The sequence below is a fragment of the Atheta coriaria genome, unplaced genomic scaffold (genome assembly GCF_025399875.1).
Source record: "Atheta coriaria isolate IRGN ID8LTWV9N9 unplaced genomic scaffold, Caltech_Dcor_3.1 hic_scaffold_9_pilon, whole genome shotgun sequence".
Lineage (NCBI taxonomy): Eukaryota > Metazoa > Arthropoda > Insecta > Coleoptera > Staphylinidae > Dalotia > Dalotia coriaria.
This window is the reverse complement of record NW_027045451.1, coordinates 5,357,890-5,377,526: the sequence shown is the minus strand read 5'-3', so window position 1 is coordinate 5,377,526 and position 19,637 is coordinate 5,357,890. Positions and strand designations below refer to the sequence as shown.

The 19,637-nt window shown below is 39.1% G+C and overlaps 1 protein-coding gene across 1 annotated transcript in view; it reads left to right on the top strand.

The window, feature by feature from the left end:
- Positions 1 to 7,141: 7,141 nt before the first annotated feature.
- Nrx-1 (Neurexin 1) overlaps positions 7,142 to 19,637 on the top strand; it is a 46,909-nt gene continuing 34,413 nt past the window's right edge. The window contains exons 1-3 of the mRNA XM_065311764.1: positions 7,142 to 7,395; positions 7,763 to 8,526; positions 14,637 to 14,690. Coding sequence (XP_065167836.1) covers positions 7,924 to 8,526; positions 14,637 to 14,690 — 657 coding nt within the window. The 5' untranslated portion in view covers positions 7,142 to 7,395; positions 7,763 to 7,923. The remainder of the gene's footprint in view (positions 7,396 to 7,762; positions 8,527 to 14,636; positions 14,691 to 19,637) is intronic.

Here is a 19,637-nt window from a genome sequence, read left to right as displayed (position 1 = left end):
CCGAAATAACTTGCCGCCCACAGAGTGGAAATAAACAATGTCTCCCCTTGGAACTGCGTTGTCGCGTCGAGGCGCTAAATTAAATTGATGACAATGAATTCCACGAGTGCGACCAGCCCAATGAGAGACCCAACTGGCGGCTTCGAAATTTATCGAAGATAAACCAGTGACAAGTGTAAATTAAATTTAACATTTAAATGAATGCAATTTATTTTTATGTTATGTATTATATTAAATAATGCTCATATGTATTACCTTTGGGATTTTAGTTTTGGGAAAGTTGGTTAATTGTTTAGAGATTTGATGTTTGTTTCGGGGCTGATTTTGATTGTTGAACTTTAATTCGGGGAAAGACGAAAAACTGCCGTTGTAATTAACTCGGGTCAGTGGGTTTCGTATTTCGGAGGTCGACGTTTTTCTCGGTGTTTGCCCTTTAACTGGATTTCTACTCTATAGGGATGAAAAAAGATGTTTGAAAAAAAAGAAGCAATCAATATTAAATTTATCGGTTCAACAGAATGTTAAAAGTTGTTAAAGCAATAAAAATATTCGATTTTTCAATTTTCTAAAAAAATTAAATTTAAAAGTGAAAATTTGGTGGAGGCGCTTTATTACATAATAGCAGGTATTTGGTCACATATTGTGCATTTGCATTTATTTTAAAGAATTTAGGATGACGCATATTAACAAGGATATGAACCTTAGTGAGACATCTGCCGGTAGCGGCTTGTATCAAGCACATAACCATAAAGAAAATCAATAGAAGAAAATTTGGGAAATGCTGCGTTCTATTATTTGAAGAGTTCTCCTGCTACTCAACAAATTAGGTTTAGGGCAAGTGAAACCGAACGGCGCTATGTGAAATATTAATTTTCTCAATAAAATTATCTAGATACGTAATAATAATAATAAAATATTCAGCATAAACGATATTTTCAGACCTCTAGCAACGAAAAAAATGTACTTTTCCCTCTTTTCAATCACAATTTTCAAAATTATTGCAATTTCATTACAGGTGAATTTTCCTTAAAACCCTTTACTTGCAAATCCCAAATCCTCCAATTGTTGCTGATGCCCACGATAACCACAACCAAAAGCTTTAGATATGTGGTAAATTTTTCTGCAGAACGTTTTTCCTCACTTCACTCACTGGCATTCGATCAAATTGAAAGCTATTCGGTTTGGCTGCGACTTCGACTGTCGTTCAATCGATTTTAATAACACCGCAATGTTGAATTGACGTTGATAAAGTGTCCTCACAGCTAAACGCTTTCACTCCGCCAAACCTTCAAAGTCCAAGCTTTCAAACTTCCGAAAAACTTGCAGCCCAACCCATAAACACACACAAAAAATAGTTTCAACATTTCCCTTTACAAAATCAACAAATATTTATCTCTACAAAAAAAAACTCAAACTCATCAATTTAAAAAGTCATCGCTGGTGTTATACCATCATGCAAAATTACGCTTGGCAATTGCTCCCGTCAATTATCTCAACGCCGACGATTGATTGACTGACTGATTGATCAATACAGCAATAAATTAAACACACGCACATGCAGCAAACGGGAAAACCATCCCAGTTCTCGACAATTTACTTTATTTAATTTATCGCATGAGCGAATACGAAAATCCCGCAGAATTTGCACTCGAACGCTTTTTCTTCCTGTGGCAGCCAAGGCACTTATCAGTAACTTTAGTAACCCACATCCGACGTCGGCTATTCTTGAGCCAGCGCTAATTTTAAGTAGCAACACGTAGCGTCCCCCCAGAAAAAGACGCGACCCAACTTCTTCCTGCTTCCTGCTGAGGTCAGACGACGCTGCGGAGCGGAACGAAATTCTGCAGTAACCTTGTGCCATCTACGTGCGCGCCATGACAACCATCCACCGAAAATCAACTAACTATCAAGAATTGCAAGAGGATCAAAGATAAAATAAAGTTAAAATAAAATAAAAATTTCAGCAAGCAAACAAGAAAATTACATTATGCAATATGTGTAGTGAAATTTATACGCAAACATCGTGCTGTAATTTAAATTAAATATGCGCGTAATTATTTAGTGATCGTGTTTGCTAAGCTTTAGTTTGTCACCGAGAGCTGCTGCTGCAGTGCGATTAATTTCGAACGTTTTGGCGTTTTCCAATATCCATCGAATGGGAGTTTTCATGATGGTGCCATTTACTTGCTGCGCTTTGGCATTAATTATTAATCCCACCAACTGTGTGGGTTTCACCACGGGTTGAATAATCTAATGAGTAATTAGTGATGCCAATCGCACAAAACAAACAAAAACGTATTTTGTGTTAAAAACAACACAAAATTAAAAAAGTTTTCTCTAAGACTTGTGGAGTGAGTTTACTTGTGGTGTTGTGGGGAAGGTAAGAGTGGAAGTGGCGGCAAGTTAACAAATTGCAAGCAGCCGTCGCTTACGGTTATGCAACGCGCACGCAACACGACGTGGGTGGAGATGGCGGCAGCGCCAGCAGATGTTTCCCATCCGTAAGACGGAAAACCGGAACAAGAACAGCGCGTCATGTTCGCAGTCGTGTTTATTACGACATCAACGGCCGCCACGCACCGAGCTTTCGTTTTAATTACGCGCTTAATTAATTATTACGCGCTGCTGCGTTGTACGAGCACGTGCGTAGGCGGTGAGCGTATTTCATTCATGAGATTTCATCATAAACATTTATAAACTTGATTTTCATTCAGAAAATATTTATAAACAGAATTAGAAATTTTTGTTTAATTAATTAAAGAACAGAAATTTGTTTTGGTGTTGTGAGATATTTCTTAGTAAATTTTCAGGGGCCGCCCAGTTGTTTATAGTCAATTCGCGACTAGCACAACAAGAACAAAGTTAACGCGGTAATATGCGTTGGGTGTAATTGCGCCACGTGGCGTGGGCCCAACCCAATGCGTCCCAATCCCGGCGGCGGTCCGGGTTTGCCTCTAATGAAATGCGACGACGACGAACGCCTCGCTTCTCATCCGAAACATGTGCGCGCGGCATAAATATCACTTATTTTCCCTGTTGCTCCAGCCGGAAACCAAAACTACCCCTTGTCACACAACAAAAAATAACAAAAAACAAAAAAATATAAAAATTTTTTTACAAAAATATTTATCATTGAAAAACATAATAAAATGTAACTGAAATAAAATTGAATGTTTTCGTGTCAATTGCAAGCAAAAAGAAAGAAAAACACTTTTCTAAGAGAAGAAGAAAATATGCGGAAATCAATTTACGGAAGATTTGTTGTCGCGTACGTGAGGCACGCGTCAAAACCGTCGAATAATGCGTCTTGCCAACATCCCAGCTCCAGCATGCGCCCCTCGAACGCAAATTGGAACGTGCGAAATAAGCAAGAACGTTCGCGAGTAAATAGAAGCCATAACATTCACAACTCTTGTGCAAAACATACGACTGCGTCTCCAAACTTCCCACACACACAACACACGCAGACATAACCTATATTCTAATAGATTACAATGCATACCAATACGATGGGAGGGAAAGCGAGAATAAGTGTAGGCAACCAAACGTGCATGAAGCGGCGACGGGTGTTGTTCGTGTTCACGCTCGAGGGGATGATGGAAAATTGTTGTGTATGTAAGGAGAAGAAGCCGCAAAGCACTCTCGGAGAGAGTCTCATGACGATTGCGAGACGAGACGACATAATAAAAGAAGGACCTAAGAATAATATTCAAGGAATTTTTCAAGTTGAGAGTTTATATTTTCGGGTCTTGCATAAAATAATTTCTTAGTAAAAAATATTCGGGCGGCCATTTTGTACAAGGTAGTTTCATTATCAAATTCTATGAAACTCAGTTGTTTCTATTATTACATTCTTTTGTAAGAAACAAGAAAATAAAATAAAAGTTCAGGTTGTAAATTCGCTTGGAGCGTGCAATGTGCATTTTGTCGGCGTGCAAACTTCATTTCAACTTTTAAATTGTCCTGAAGACTTAACGCAACTTTGGATCAGATGCACGCGCCCGCGGCGTGTGCACGAAAGTCTCCCTTCCGGAGAAAACTTACGACAATATCCACCAAAAATGACAAAACAATTTTGTGCTGTGCAATTGTCATAGTCTCAAACTATTATCAAGCGAATGCGATTACAATTAGACGAAACTATTTTAAGACGCCATTTTGAAAGCTATTAGTAATCGCATCATCCTTTTACATAACCACATTTCCAGCAGCACTCAGCCGCTTAATGCAATTACACGCGGCGAGTTAAAAAGTGAAAATGTTAAAATGTCGAAACACAAGCAATAGAAGCGCGTTGCATCAGTAATAAACGCGCCACACTCAACTGGAGTGAACCAATTTAACAAAAATTGAATTTCCGCTCGGCGCGCGCTAATGCAAATCGTATTAATGCTTGCAAAGGCACTCAACAAGACGATACAAATAAAAAAACACATCCTGTGTAATATAGGCAACCGAATATACCAGAATATAACTGTATTTATCTACGAGTATCTTGAATCGCATTGAAATAGTCTAAGTTTAGTTGCGGGCGGCCATCTTGTATTTTATGACGTCAGTGCTGCCAACTTTGCAAATCTCCGAACATCCTCGCAGGGCATAACGATAAGTTTCAACTTCGACAAACACGGCAAAACGCTATGACCAAAGATTTGAATACACAAGTGAACTATTGAACTAGAAGCACAAGTAGAACTCGCGTTTGTTGAATTGTGTCCGCAAACGATGATGATGCACGACACAGGAGAATGTGAAGACATGCGAGGAACGGGGGAACAACTAACGACTCGTAAACTTCTCGGTTCACGACTGTTTCCGAACTGAGAAACTCTCAAATGTTCGATTCAGCAAAGAGACACTCATCATAGCATCATATAAATAATTATTCATAACGAGATACATTTTATTATACCTAAAATTAAATTTTGTTAGTTACATCTCTTATAACTCAAGAACTATTGGACGGATTTTAATTATTTAAGTTGTATTAGATTTGTTTTTGTCTAGAATAAGAGAATAATTATTAATATAACGTGAAATGTCATTTACAGAGTGTTAAATACGGGTTTAAAGTTTATATAGTGATTTCATCATAATTTCAGTTGAATAATTCACTCATAGATGGCGCTATATTAACGTTTTTTTTTTACATCTTAAAATGCATTTATTTACATTTTAAGCGATTTGTTTATTTTCACACACAAGTGTTGAGCAAAGTTAGGTAGAGAGGCTTTGGGTCTCTGACAAGATTTCAGCACGATGTAGATTCTCCACCGCAGAACACAATCGTCGGGTCTGATGCAACGCAAAAGTTTACAACTCGAACATAAGTGGCTTTAAGTTAAATACACGTTTGATATTAATAAGTCATTTGATGCTACAAACACCAGCCGCGAGTGAATCCTGTTTTCATCAAATTTTACAAAAATAAATAAAATACCACTTTTAGACTTTTTTAGTTTAGTTTATTTTGATCATAGAAAAACTTTATGGAGTCTAATACAATCAAAATTTCTTTCCCTGAAAGTTTCATGATTGATCGAAAAGGTGCACAATGTCAAAGCTGCAATTTTCTCTCGTGCGCACCCGCAGGAAGCGCTGAAAATAGGTTATGTACTGCCGGCGAGGCAGCCATGCTTATTATGGCGGGTCACGTAGTGTATTACACGCGTCGTGATCCATCATTTTATGACTTTTACATTTTTTTCTAAAACTCAACTATTCCCCACAATTCAACAAAATAATTTTTTATATTAAAAAAAATGATTTAAAAAACGTGTACATTAAAATGTATATGTGCAAATTGTTTCAGCGGATAACTGTGTGTGTTGCAGTTGTTGTAGTTGTTCGATTTGTTATCACATCCGGTTTTATCCGCGCGTATCCATCAACGTTTACAGCCCGCAGCGAAATATAATTTTTCTCGCGCGTCGCTAGGGAATTACGCAACGACGACCCCGGCACGGCTTCTTTATATTTTTTATCTACACGCCGCCCCCGTCCAACCGCCCACACACTCACATCGCGAAAAGGAGTTTACACGTTTACAGTGGCTTGTTTCGTTTTATCATCGCGTTTTATCTGCAACGCTAAAGTTAGCAAATGCACACGATCCGGATGCTGGCTGGGGGTGGCAGTGGCGGTGGTGGCGTGAACGTGCAGCAAAGTGAAACTCAAAACTGAAAACGCGAAACGCCGCGGCATGAATGTATGGAACGCGACGCAAAGACGCGCAAATACTTTTATCCTCATAAAGCACGCCGTTTGCGCCGAGTGACTACGGAGGCGGCAAAGAGGGCAGAGAGTATCAACGCCACGGAAGATTATTCCCGAATGTGTGCCGCGTAAAGCTGCAAAGCTTTCACCGACGCGCGTTATTTAATTTTGATTTTTTCTGCGCGCTTTTCAATCGCGAAATGATCAAGAAATCACTGCCATCTATTGTATTATACTCTGAAATAAAATATTATATTATATTATACAGCAGATGAATTAATATTTGAATGCCTGGAGTAAAATTTGCGTAAAGGTGAAACAATAACGATCGCACGCCCACGAGATATGAAACTTTATACAATTTTATCCAGTTATTTGAGCGCATCCCACGCTACGTCACGGATGACATGTTCATCATTGCCGCCCCCGTGTAATTCAACGAGTTTACAATGTGTCTGAAGTGGGCGGATAACCGAAACAATGTTTTAATAATATGTTAATATTAAAATAACAACCTCACAAGTTGTAATACTGTTCGAAACTTTGAGAAAAACACCCCTGAGGTACTTTATTTTATTTTACAACCTAAAATATAAAACGTTAAAATTTTTAATTTAAATTTTTGTATTTTTAAATGTTTTCTTTGTGTTGTAAATACTATTGCATATATAATTTGACATCAATTAAAAACTTAGCTTATTACTCACATGCACATCGCGACAGGCTTTCATCTTTTCACCCCTCGTGTTATCCTTTCCGTTATCCGTTTTCCGCTTTCCGCCTCTTTTCGCTGCCGTAGCGCTAGTCGAATCTGTCCGCATGCAGGAGTACCACAATGCGCATGCGCGTGCTGCGCGCACCGTCCCAGTAACGACCGCAGTCGATGCTCCCCGAGCGCGTTGTTCGGCGATGGTGCGTCGCGGAACTCGGCGGCGGCAGTGCGACCCCGACGTTGCTGTGCGAGCCCCGAAGACGTCAAACGCCCGTCGTTTGTGCGCAAATCTAGCAACAATATATCTCAACAATAACGTGCCGTGAGTTGTCTCGCGTCGTTCTTATCCACAACGCGTTCGTGTCGATTGCAGTGCAGTGCAGCCATTTTAACAAGCGAATATCGGACAGGATAAACAATTCGCATCAGACACAAATATTGGATTATTTTATTACCGTTACATTAAGGTTAGTTGGTTTTAACAATATTTACATCGGTAATATTTGCGCAATTGGGTGATATTGATGTGGACGCATAGAGATAGCATTTTGGTCGTCACCTTGAAAATCGACGTATTCGGATGTCCGTGTGCACCTTGACGCCGCGCCTGTGTGTGCGCGAGTGTGTCGGAAAATTCGGCCGCCGCCGGAAAATTCAGCGCTTACCACCGCCGCCACCGAGTTTATTTTCTCACATCTCCGCGTCGCGCACTGCAACGGGTCGATGAGGCGCGCGAATTTCCACACAGCATCACAAAAATTATTTTCACAACGAATCATCAAAATAAACAAAACTAACAACATGTTTAACCTTTTTGTTTAATTTCTTTTCCAGGTCATCAATGAGCCTACAGGGCGTTACAAAAACTACAAACATGTGCTGATGAATAAATAAAAAAGACATCAAACCAAAAAAATGATAAAATTCAGTGCGCGTGCGCGTTTTGTGTTTAAATAATTTTCCTCTTTAAATTCAACTTCTTTTTCCGCTTTTAAATGAAAATGTGTAGAAAATTATTGTCGGCGCTGACGGCGCTTGCAATGCTAGCATTCACAGCGTCGGGTTTCCTGCTGGACGGCGCAACCAATTCATACTCGCAGTTCCGCAAGTGGGGCGGCGGCATCAACGGCAGTCTAGAGTTTGAGTTCAAAACCGAACAGCCGAATGGCCTATTGTTATACACCGATGATGGTGGCACGTATGACTTTTTCGAGATCAAGCTGGTCGAAGGCGCGCTGCGGCTGCGATATAATCTCGGCGGCGGCGCGCAGATCATCACCGTAGGCCGCGATCTCAACGACCGCCATTGGCACAAGGTGCACGTGCAGCGGCACGAGGAACGCACCACGCTGGCTGTCGATGGACAGTCACAAGTGCGTACATCGCGTGGTAAAGACTTCACATTCGGCCGCTTCTCGACTAACTCTGATGTCTTCGTCGGCGGCATGCCGACGTGGTACAATACCAAGCTCACCTTACTCGCGCTGCCGAGCGTCATCTTCGAGCCGCGCTTCATCGGATCCATTCGGAATCTGGTCTATGCGGATCAAGAGGGTGGTTTACCACGACGGCAAGAGACGCGACCAAAGGATCATAGGGTAAGTTATTTTTTTTTATAATAAATGTTTTAAATTAATGAAACACTCAGTATAATCGTGTTAAATAGACGATGAAATGTAGAAAATATATAATTATCGCATGAAATGTAAAAAACAAGCGAAGGGATGATGCGGTGGATGAAGGGATGCAAAGGGGGTGAAGGGGATGATTGAAACGACATGCAACTGCGCCATTATGCCGCCGCCGCCCGCCGCGCAAGGCTGTAATTACGCAAAACGCTGAAAAATGCCGCTCGCACGATTATTTAACCAACTCGACGAACGTAAATTAACAATTTGCATATGCTAAGGAATGACACGTGCCGCCATTGCCATTAATTAAAAATACAATTTAGAAAATGCTAATTTATAATTACTATAAAAACTAGAACCTATCAAACAATCAATAACAACGAGTGTGTAAAATAAAACATTTATTGTACAAATTGTTTTTTGAGGAAAAATTTATGAGCTACCCATTTGAATAGCTCTCAATTTGAATGTCGTCACATCCGTTGTGAATTATTTCGTCCGCTAGAGGGAGTTTGTCGCGTGTCATTCACGTGTCGAAGAGCGCGCATTTATTTTTAATCGCACCACGGCTCGAGCATAAATTTAGCTCCCCCACGTTTTATAATTAATAAGCTAATAGAATGGAGGGGTTGCCTGAAAGGGGGAATGAGGGGCGGGTCGGTCCGCCGATGAAAATAAGCGACTTCAAAGTGAAAAGCGAGCGCGGCGTGGACGTGCACGGAACACTGAATGAAAATCTTTATTAATTATTAAAAATAACGTCGATGGTCGACTGAGACAGGGGGTGGTTTAAGCGAGAAAACATGAATACGACCACGCCGCCGCCCCCACTCCTAAACTCGTTTCCTCAATGAAATGAAATTAATATGCTTCAAGTTTTTTGTTTAAATTTACCACGAGGCCAGCGGCTAAATTTAGGTCGTTTATGATCGGGAAAATCAATCTTATATACAATGTGTTCAAATATGCGATGTGTAAACATAAGATTATTTTGTGATTTTTTTTTTGGGTGGAGGAAGTAATTATCAAGGTGAAAAGCAAATATGTTGTCGACATGGAAATGAATGCGACAATGTGTTGAGGTAATAATTACAGTGGCCAGTGGCGCAAAACCACAGAAAGAAAAACAGAAAAACGCACGCAGAAATTAAATAAAAAGTGACGGGGTGAAAAAGGTGCAAAGCGTTAAATAGAGACGTTGACCGTGATTTGTTCGCGTGGGTGGCCGAAAGTTTTATGGTCGCGTTAACTTGCGCCACCGCGTTGACATTTTCTATTTTTACTAAATTTGTTTACTGCCCGCTTTATTGCGCGCATTTTTATACTGGAAGCGTATTATATTTTAGTATTTTGAGGTTATAAAATGTTGGCAACCCACATATCATCACTGCTGAGAGCTATTGACATGCGCAATATGTATATTTACTCAAGTAATGTAAAAAATTAAAGTTTTTTGTTGGTTTTTGTTGATTTTTGTTGATTTACAAGCAGTTTTTGCGTTTACGTTAAACAAACTGAGTTTATGAATTCAAAAGGGTTGAAAATAACGTTAGAGCAGCCCCGGAATAAAAGTCATGTTTATGTGCGAGCAAAGTGAAGTAACATGCAAATGACTGCGAAGCAAGACTATAAATCAAAAATGAAAAGCACAACGATAGCCCGCAACACGAAGGCGGCGCAGTCCTTTGTAGGACTAAAGGAAACCCGCTTTTATTATTAGAAAATATGCAAACATGTCGAAAAAATTCGCGGATATAAAATATTTACAACAAAACATACAAATTCTGCCATTTTGAAAAAAAATCTAATTTTGTTAGGAGTTACGACTTATTCTTTATGTGTAAATGTGGTTGCATACGATTGATCGATTCTTCTGGGAAAAACTTGTTTAATTTAACTCGTTTGTAGTAAAAAAACGCTGTGGAAATAAAAAGAAAATTATGAAAATCTCATGAATGAACAAACGTCGAACGGTAATTGGACGCGGACTAATTTCCACCACCACGACGAGCGACAAAAACGAAACTGAATGCGAAACAGGAAAAATGCAAATGGTTGCGTTGAGCAAAAAAAAGCGCTCTAACGAGAGGCGCGCCGCGAAGGAAAATCGTAAATCACAAAAGCTTCTTATCGGCGATCGCAGTGTTTTCTTTTATTTTTTATTTTCCTCTATTGTGCCGCCCCCGCTTCCCTTTCTTATATATGCATGTAAATTTTTACGCCTCGTTTTATTATTGTGGCCGCTGTAGAAAAATATGTTTATTTTTAAACTTTTGTTACCATTCTCTTTTACAACTACCAAAATGGCGGCAACGCTATTAAAATGGCGTCGTGCGTTGGAGGTAAAACATCGAAAATTTCAAGCGAAAGCAGCTTAGATTAGCGCGCAGGTTATCGCATGAAATGTTTTTTCACGCTGCTTTCACGTCGAATGCCGCCGTCGGCGAAGAAGCCATTGAATTATACATGAAAGTTGTATCACGCGCTGTGGGCCGCGATTATACATAATACATTAAAGCGAGAGCTGCGGGCCGGATGGCGGATAAGCAACCGAAACGCACAATACGCGCGCCGACGAGAGCGCATTTCCTCCAAGAGTCGGGCGGACGACCAAGCGAATTCGCGATAAATAAGCGAGCGCGAAATAAATCGACGACTTGCGCTCCAAGAACAATGGCTGCCGAGCGACTACACAATACTGCCAACTGTGATTGTTGCCAACTCACCAGAACACCAACACAAAAGTCCCTAAAACGAATTAATTAGCGGTGCCAACTTAAAACAATAAAATCCACTAAAAATAAAAATTAAAATTTTCAATTACATTTTCTGTATTAATGATAATGTAACCTAACCTAACTTAATTTATATACATAATTCGTAGCGTATAATTCAAATTTTTTTCTCTGTTCTGAAATCCGAGTTTTAAACAGTGTTGCCAACTCACCATTAAAAAGCACCAACACAAAATATCTGTTGATATTTTTTCTCTGTTTGATATCACAGTGCTGCCAACTTAAAACAAAAATTTTCCCAAAAGAAAATCAAAAATACGCTTTATAGTTACATTTTCTATATGAAATATTTCCTAACCTAACATAACCTATTATTCATATGCTTACATAATTCGTATAATTCAAATTTCTATTCTCTGCTCGCTAATGTGAAGAAATTTCGAAAACACGCGCACGCGACATCACACCATCCTTCAACCTGCCGCCGCCACGGTTGCCGCCTCCAATACCTCAAGCTAATACAAAACGTCGTGTACATTACACTTATACAACACAAAAGTGTTGTGTTGGAAGCGACGTAAGCTTGTTACGACGAGTTCACCGATCGAAAATGTACACCTACCCTCACTTCTTCGTATTTCTTTTTTTTTTCAATTACAATTCGAATTTGCACTCGCCTCAACCCATCCAGGTATATTTATTCATGAGCGTATTTTGATTAACAAATTTGTTTCCGAAAAAACACGAAAATTTGCAAAGATATAATTGGATTATTCAAAATTCAACATTTTACGAATTATTGAAAAGTTCAGATGGCGTGAATCTAAATAAAAAATTATCCTGACCTCGTTTAGAAAACATTATGGAAGAAAGTTACTTCAAAGTGCATTAGATCTAAAACTTTCATACATAACATTAGAGAAAATAGAAAAAGTTTGTGTAAAGTTGATGGAAGTTCAACCGACGGGAATAAATAATATGAAAATGTTTAAAACAACTGTTACCCATGCATTAATAGGTAATTATTGTCGCTGCTATCATAAATAAATACATGAAATGTATTAAGTACCTATCATTGTTATTATTGTTATTTCATGTCGAGCACAACAGGAAAATCGACCGGAAATCGATTTCGACATGGCTACCTATAATCCGCTATTGTTGTTGTTGCTGGATGTTTGGAAAAATATAATAAATACGCAGACATTATCGCTGCTAATGTACGCATCAAATATTGACGTGTAATGGGGGGCGGGGGGCGGCGGCCGTTTCACTGTTGAGGTGGGACAAATTGCGGCCCAGAGTTCGATTATAATATCGCTCGCGCTGTTATAATACGTGTTTTATGTCTTCCATTAAATTAATGGAGAAATTTATGTATTTTCTTCATTTATGGCCCACACGCCCAGCGGTGAAAAATAATGCGAGTTGGCACCGACTTTGATTATGAGTTTTAAATTGAATGCGACGCCATCTTGTCATTTAAAAAGCATTATCAAGATTATTTACTTTTTATACATGCAATCAATTAATTTCAGTGCAATAATAGTTTTTTTCTACTTTTACTTCTTTTTCTACGGTTTTGGGGTCTGAAAAGTGACATATTAATCACGCCTTCGGTGCAGTTGTTAAAACACTCCGTTTATTAAATTTTTGCTGACTTGTTACTAAAATTTCGTTTAACGCACTTGATATTTAATATACTATTAGTGGAAACCTTGAGAAAATCACATTTCTTCTTTTTTGTTACCAGAAAAGTGATATTTTAGTCACGGACGGCAAAAAACGTAACTAAAGTACTTTAGTCACGAGGTTGAGCTTGCGCATGCGCACAGTAATGTGCGAAGCTTCCGCTCGTGTTTAAATAATATCGTGACTAAAGTCCTGTTTAGCGCACATGATTTTTAATACATTATTCATGTAAACCTTCCAAAATGAATAGTTTTATCAGCAGATCAATATTCATAGCAGTTTCTAAATGTTTGTGAGGTAAAGATAAGTCCCATGACGATGTGAGCGTAACAAAGTTCCATTCGGCTGCATAATAATTGCAGCCTCTTCACCTCATTTCGACGATTTCAATATGAACTCGCATTTCGCGTTTGGCAAACTTAAATTATAATCTCATCCGACTGCATCCCGCGACTGTATTATTGCTACAACACGAAATGTCTGACCTGAGCTGCGATGTACGTGTGTTTTGGCAAGTATTAAATGACCATTAAAAAGTTACAAATGCAGCACGGCGCAAAGTTACACCGCCAGCAGAGTGGTAGAGGTCAAAGTTTTAATTGATATCGTTGTCGCGTTTCTGCGCATTTTGCACAAAATTTTGCAAACGCAGCGATTCGCAATTTATTACAAAGAGTTGAGTTGAAGCAAAACACATGGTATGCGAAAAGGATAATCGTTATTCAGAACAGACAATTGCGTTTTAATGTAATGTAATGATGGCGCGGGTGCTTGAACTTTCGTCCTCGTTGAAGGAGGACGAATCAAAATCCAACTAACGAGCAAAACTAACACAATTTTCAACGTAAGTATCTTTCCAGAAAACAGAACAATAATCAATAAAGTAATAAAGTTGTATTTATCTACGCGCGCCATCTAACGGTGAAATTTTAAATTTTAATAAAACATAACCTTGAATAGAAGGAAATCTCCGGCAATCCTTTAAATCTAAATCAATAAGAACTGCTTGGTGGGTTCTTTGGTGCTTGGTCCTTGGTCTTCTCGTTTTCATTGTGAAACCGCCGAAAAGTATAACTAGCAGTATCAAAATTGTATCAAAGACGTGGGGTTCGGGCGAAAGGGGAAAAGTTGGTCGAGCGCGAAACGTCCGCAATACCCCGACGCAGAACGCGCGACCCGAATACAAATCGCGATGCAAAAAGACAAACGGAACGATGCCAACACAGTTTTCCGAGTTTTCCGGTTTTCCGTTCATTTTCAAAGCAGAGGGAGAAAAATTCTATTCGCATAAAATGGCGCTGGTTTTTGAAATATACAAAAATAGGCTTAGAAAGCGCAACATTTATTCCGGAATACAAAAATGTTATACTGGGTGTTTCAAAAATAATTTAATCAATTTTTGTATTTGCACTTTGAAAAATATAATTTGAAATTATTTTCAGCACATTTAATTGTCTAGCAGCACATCTAGAAACATCCGGCACCGCTTTTTTTCCAGCAAATTTATATAAAAAATGTTTTTCTCTTGCACTTAATTTTGTGAATTTCTAACTTGAACATGTTTCGCCTTCTCTTGCAAAAAGTGAATCTAGGTTAGAGAGTTTGTCGAAATGACACCTATTTGCCAACCATAACCATGTGCTGTTGCAGTGCGACAACGGGATCGTGGCGGGCGCCGAAGGGGTGTGCATACCCCAGACGAGGGTGAGTTGTTTAGAGAGCCGAAAAGCAAAAAAACAGCTTTAATCAGTACCAAAAGTTCGAAAAAAAAACTTTAGTCGAAAGAGCAAAAACAAAAAAAAAAAAGTAATTTAATTTAATTACTAAACAAACAATAGCCGACCAAAGTTTCAAAGTTTTCATTAAGACAAAAAATAACTAAAACACTCTTTAACTATTACACTAGAAACAAAAAAATAATTTTTTATTTTTGAAATAAAAACAAAAAATCTCAATGAAAACTTGTTTCACTCCAAAATTCAATTTTCGAGTGCACTTTTGAGTGAAGGAGCGCTGGAGCTTACCCGATGGGCTTACGTGCTTATACCTAGTGATACCAATTAGAGCCGAATACCGTTTTAGCAGTAGTGAAACTAAACACCTAGTGTATTTGCTGGTCACTTACTCACACATGTTTTGTTTTCGACTCTGATTTTCCTCCGTTTGATCTTTGTTTTTCATTGCCTTCGAGTGATTCTCGCTTTCAGTTTCAGTGATTCGCCTTTTTCAAACATCAACAAATCAAAAAACATATCACTCGATAGGTGCCTCTTCTACTAACACACATATGGTACCACAAGTAGCGCCATCTGTGTTTTAGTAGCTGTGCCTTCTCTATTGCTTCTTCTCTCATCAGACGTAGTCGAACTGCTTGAGATTGAGACTTTAGAGTGATTGCACACAATTCCAAATAAACATCTTACTCGTGCTTATTTATTTAGTTGTTTTTTTTTTGTGTTTTTTTTTAAATTTTTGTTTTCTCAATGGCACAGTAATGAACTTTGAACTTAGATGACGCTAATTAGTACCGAATTTTGTGATTATACAATTTATATATCGATGAACGTAGTTGTGTTTTTCTGGCTTCTCTAGATGACTTACTTTTGTCATGTTACGATTACAACCCGCTCACACGAATCCATTTTTTCTTAGATATGCAAAGTAATATGATACGCAAATTTCGTAATCTATACTGTGTGCAATAATCTCTATATTCTTTTTTAGCCAGTGTGAATGTATACCTTCAATGTGAAAACATGTATGAAACACCCTGTATTGTAATTCTTGCTCACTGTCTATTATCTAATGTAAAAATAACGTCCTCACGCTGCTTTACTCTGCGTTTTAATCTGGAGATGAGGAAGAAAACGCTCTGCGACAATGTCCTCGACGAGAAAAACGGTGAAAACGGCCAAATGGAAAATTGCTTTATTATTACTTTATTGTCGACGGCGCGGCGCGGTCTCGTCACGTTCGCAACCGGGCCCGGTCGACGACTCGTTGACGATGCGACGTCCTGACTCGTGTTACGCCGACCGGAATGTCGTTGTCCTTTTAATCCGGGCATCCGGGGCCCGTAACGTAATCCCGGCGTTTTCTTTCTTATTACGCGTCGGATTCCCCGTAGACTTAATTTTTTCGCCGAATAACAAGACGTGGAAAAAACACGTTATGCAAACGCGCGCTAGCTGCGAGCTTTAATGGTGATTTGAAAAGATAAGTTATATAAAAAAAAATTTGGTTGGCAATAATTTTATTTTGATGCACTCGTTGCGAAGTTGGTCGCAACTCGACCGTGATTCCGTCCGCAAAAGGACTAAGACTAAGCCGACCGTAATGCCGACCGTAAGACGCTCGTCGTTATTAGAATCGTTTGCCGTTCGTCGGCGCACGATTCTCCCTTCAACTGTCTTTGAAGCTTCGACGGACGGGCGTCTAGTCGGTTATTGTTCTGCGCGCGATGTCTGCAACAATGGCGTGTGATTCCCTTGGTTTTATGAAAGAAATCCGCTTATTCTTTTGCGCAGAGTGAGGGAAAACTTTCGACGAGAAAGAATCGTCGTGTCGCATTTAGTGTTTTATCACCTGCTTGTTACTGCAGATTGTTGGTTGTGGATTGGGGATTTTCAATTGTTATTCTTGACAGTTGTGAATGTAAAATCCACACGCGCAAGAAGTTTGAATATTTGTCAATCACATTATTATGAATTTTACGCGTCGGATTTGTTTATGATTCCAAAAATAAATATAAATATGAATAAAAAACACTACGTATAGAATGAAAATAAAAATAACAGTGTATAAACGTATAAATTACGCGGCGGAAGAAATAAAAATATGTTGCCTTGCATTTTTCGACAGACCGCAGAAAAAAAATTGTATAAAGTGGAATTTTGAGCCGCTTGAAAGCTTGAAATGAATGAAAAATATACGAAAAAGAAAAATAAAAATATTCCGACCATAAATTTGCGTTTAAATCGTGCGTATAGAAAAAATAAACCGAAAAATTCATTAGATAAAATTTTTATTTGCATTTTAGACAAATTTTTAAAGTAAATTCGTTTTTTTGTTAAAAATAAAAATTATTGACTTATAGACCACTTTAAGATGGTCGAAGCAGGTCGGGTCAATGTCAATACACCGCATGCGGCTAGGATTATGATCACAGTACCCAAGGAGCACATAAGACATCACCGACGCACGCTCCAACGCGCGCGCCTTCGGAGCATTAAATTACCGTTTTGGGAAATTCCGCAGCGCCGGCAAGAATTTCTAAAGAACTGCGAGCCGAAAGAATCGAAGGACTCAAAGTTTAGGCGCTAACCTAAACCAACACTCCTTTCACGCATTTCACAAAAGAATATTATTCTTACTCTTAGTACAAAGCGCATAAAAAAAGCTAACAATATTGACACTATCAGAGACAACATCAAAAGTATACGATAGCGTACATATATCGGGGTTAGTGTAACCGTGTCATTTTTTCGATAATTTTTCCCCGCCTTTTTTGTTCTAAAAGCAAGCGTCGAACCTCAAACGAGTGATTTTTTAACGGTTTTTTTTTCGTATACTACGCTAGACGAAAATATCAGGATTGGCACTATTCGACGCCTGCGAGTATACTCGAGAGGGTTTGATGGCGCCGGAGCGCCGCTGAACGAACGAAATTGATCGAAAGGGAAAACCATCCTCTTTTACCCTCACCAGTACTTTCCGCATCCCCTTCTTTTACCCGGCGCGCGACGATATACTTCCGAACGCTGTTCTAGACACTGCGAATCGTTTGTCTCCTAAAAGAAGGAGGAGAATGAGGAAAAGACGAAGGGTAACCTTGGATTTTTTGTTTAATCACTAACCTAAAAGTCTAACCTCAAATCGAACACACGTCGCGTTATCGCAGATGATGGATTAATTGTTAGAGACAGGAAAAGAAAAAACGAGTTTGACAGCTAAATAAGCTATAATATCATACAGGGTGTTTCAGAAACAATATAAAATGTCTAATGTCTAATATCTAATGCTTTGTATCTATTTGTACTACTTCTGTCACTGTTATACCTACTTAATACTTAAGTCACATCCAAAATGCTTCTAGTCAAGCACACGTCACGCTAACGTTTCTTCGCACAGGCACGAATGTCACCGCAGCGCTGGCACACCGACGAACGCAACTAATTTGCACGAAATGTGCGCGCCTGCCGTTTCAAACTAATTTCGAATTTTTGTTGCAGGTGAGTTCGCAAATTCCATTTCACAAGATTCAACAAGCAGCAGCTAAGTAAACTCATAGCGCGTAGTATTTACTCACTACACAAAGGCAATAGTATACCGAGTGTTTGCGTAAGTATATTTACAATTGCATTGTTTCGTGTGATGTGGAACAACATTCGGCAGGGCGCTCCAAACAAAGGAAATTTATTTTTCTCGAGGAGTGCGCGCGTACGCCATGTTGACTTTTGGTTATGTTCGGTTGCGGTTGACACGAGTCGACGAGTGGCGCGCGTGAGCTTTGTCTGGGAAAGCACGTACTTCACCTATATTTCCATTTCCGCGATCTTAGGAAGGCGGAAAGTCACTTGCAACGCTCCGGCGTTGATGTTTCGGCATGTTTTCGTATTTTGTGAATTTTTGGACGACTGAGTTTTACCAACCTGTTTTGTGTTTGCCTTGGCGCGGTTAGCAATTCTCTCTAATTTTCCCGTACTTTATTACGGCGTGTTTGTGTTGGAAATATGTCGTTATCTCCAGCTTCCATTTCCGCGCGTTTTCTTTCATTCGGTTTCTTCTTTTCGCAAATACGGAGAACGTGGGAGCGGTTTGCCTGTGCGTGTGGCATAATTGTAATTTGTAATTGTAAGTGTTAATTGAAATCTTAAATTGGAAGAATTCATTACGTTTTCTGTTTTCCGGAATTTGTTTCCAGACGTTCGGGGAGACGCTATTCGGCGTGGCAGGCAGGCAATTATTGTGTTGTCACTTGCAGTGTTTGCCCGACGGGCGCTTTCTCATTATTTTCTATTTAATTTTCGTCCTCCGCCGCGTTTGCTATTTAATTTTTCCATCTGTCGTCCGACGTGGAAACGATTCAATATTGACCTAGGAATATCGAACTGACAAGCGACACACCAGCCAATTTAAATTGAATTTACATGCCAACTATGCAACCGCATAAATATTTTGTATTATATTTATAAAAAAAATAAGTTGAAACTAATTTTAAGTTTATGAAAAACAGGAAAATACTTTATCTTAACGCGTAATCGCGTTTCAAATTAAATTCTTTGCGTGCGATTTTTTTGCGTTTCCGGGCATTTCAAAAGCAAACTGCAAAACGCATAGAAATGCAGAAATTGCGCATAAGCGTAGGAATGTTATGAATATTATTGCGCTTTAACTGGAATGGGAGCAGCCGTCGGCGCGTTTTTAATAAACTTTTAATATACCAGGCCGGGCGTGCTGCACTCTTCTTTTATTTAATTTTGTGTTCCATTTCCGGCTGGCTCTTAGAAACCGCTTGCGAATAACTCTAACTAACGTTAATGCATCGCCGAAAGCAAACATAACAATAATAACGCTCACCAAACATTAAAAAGCTTAAAAACACGCGAGTGTAGCGTAAATATTAACAAAACAAATATTCAACAATTTTTT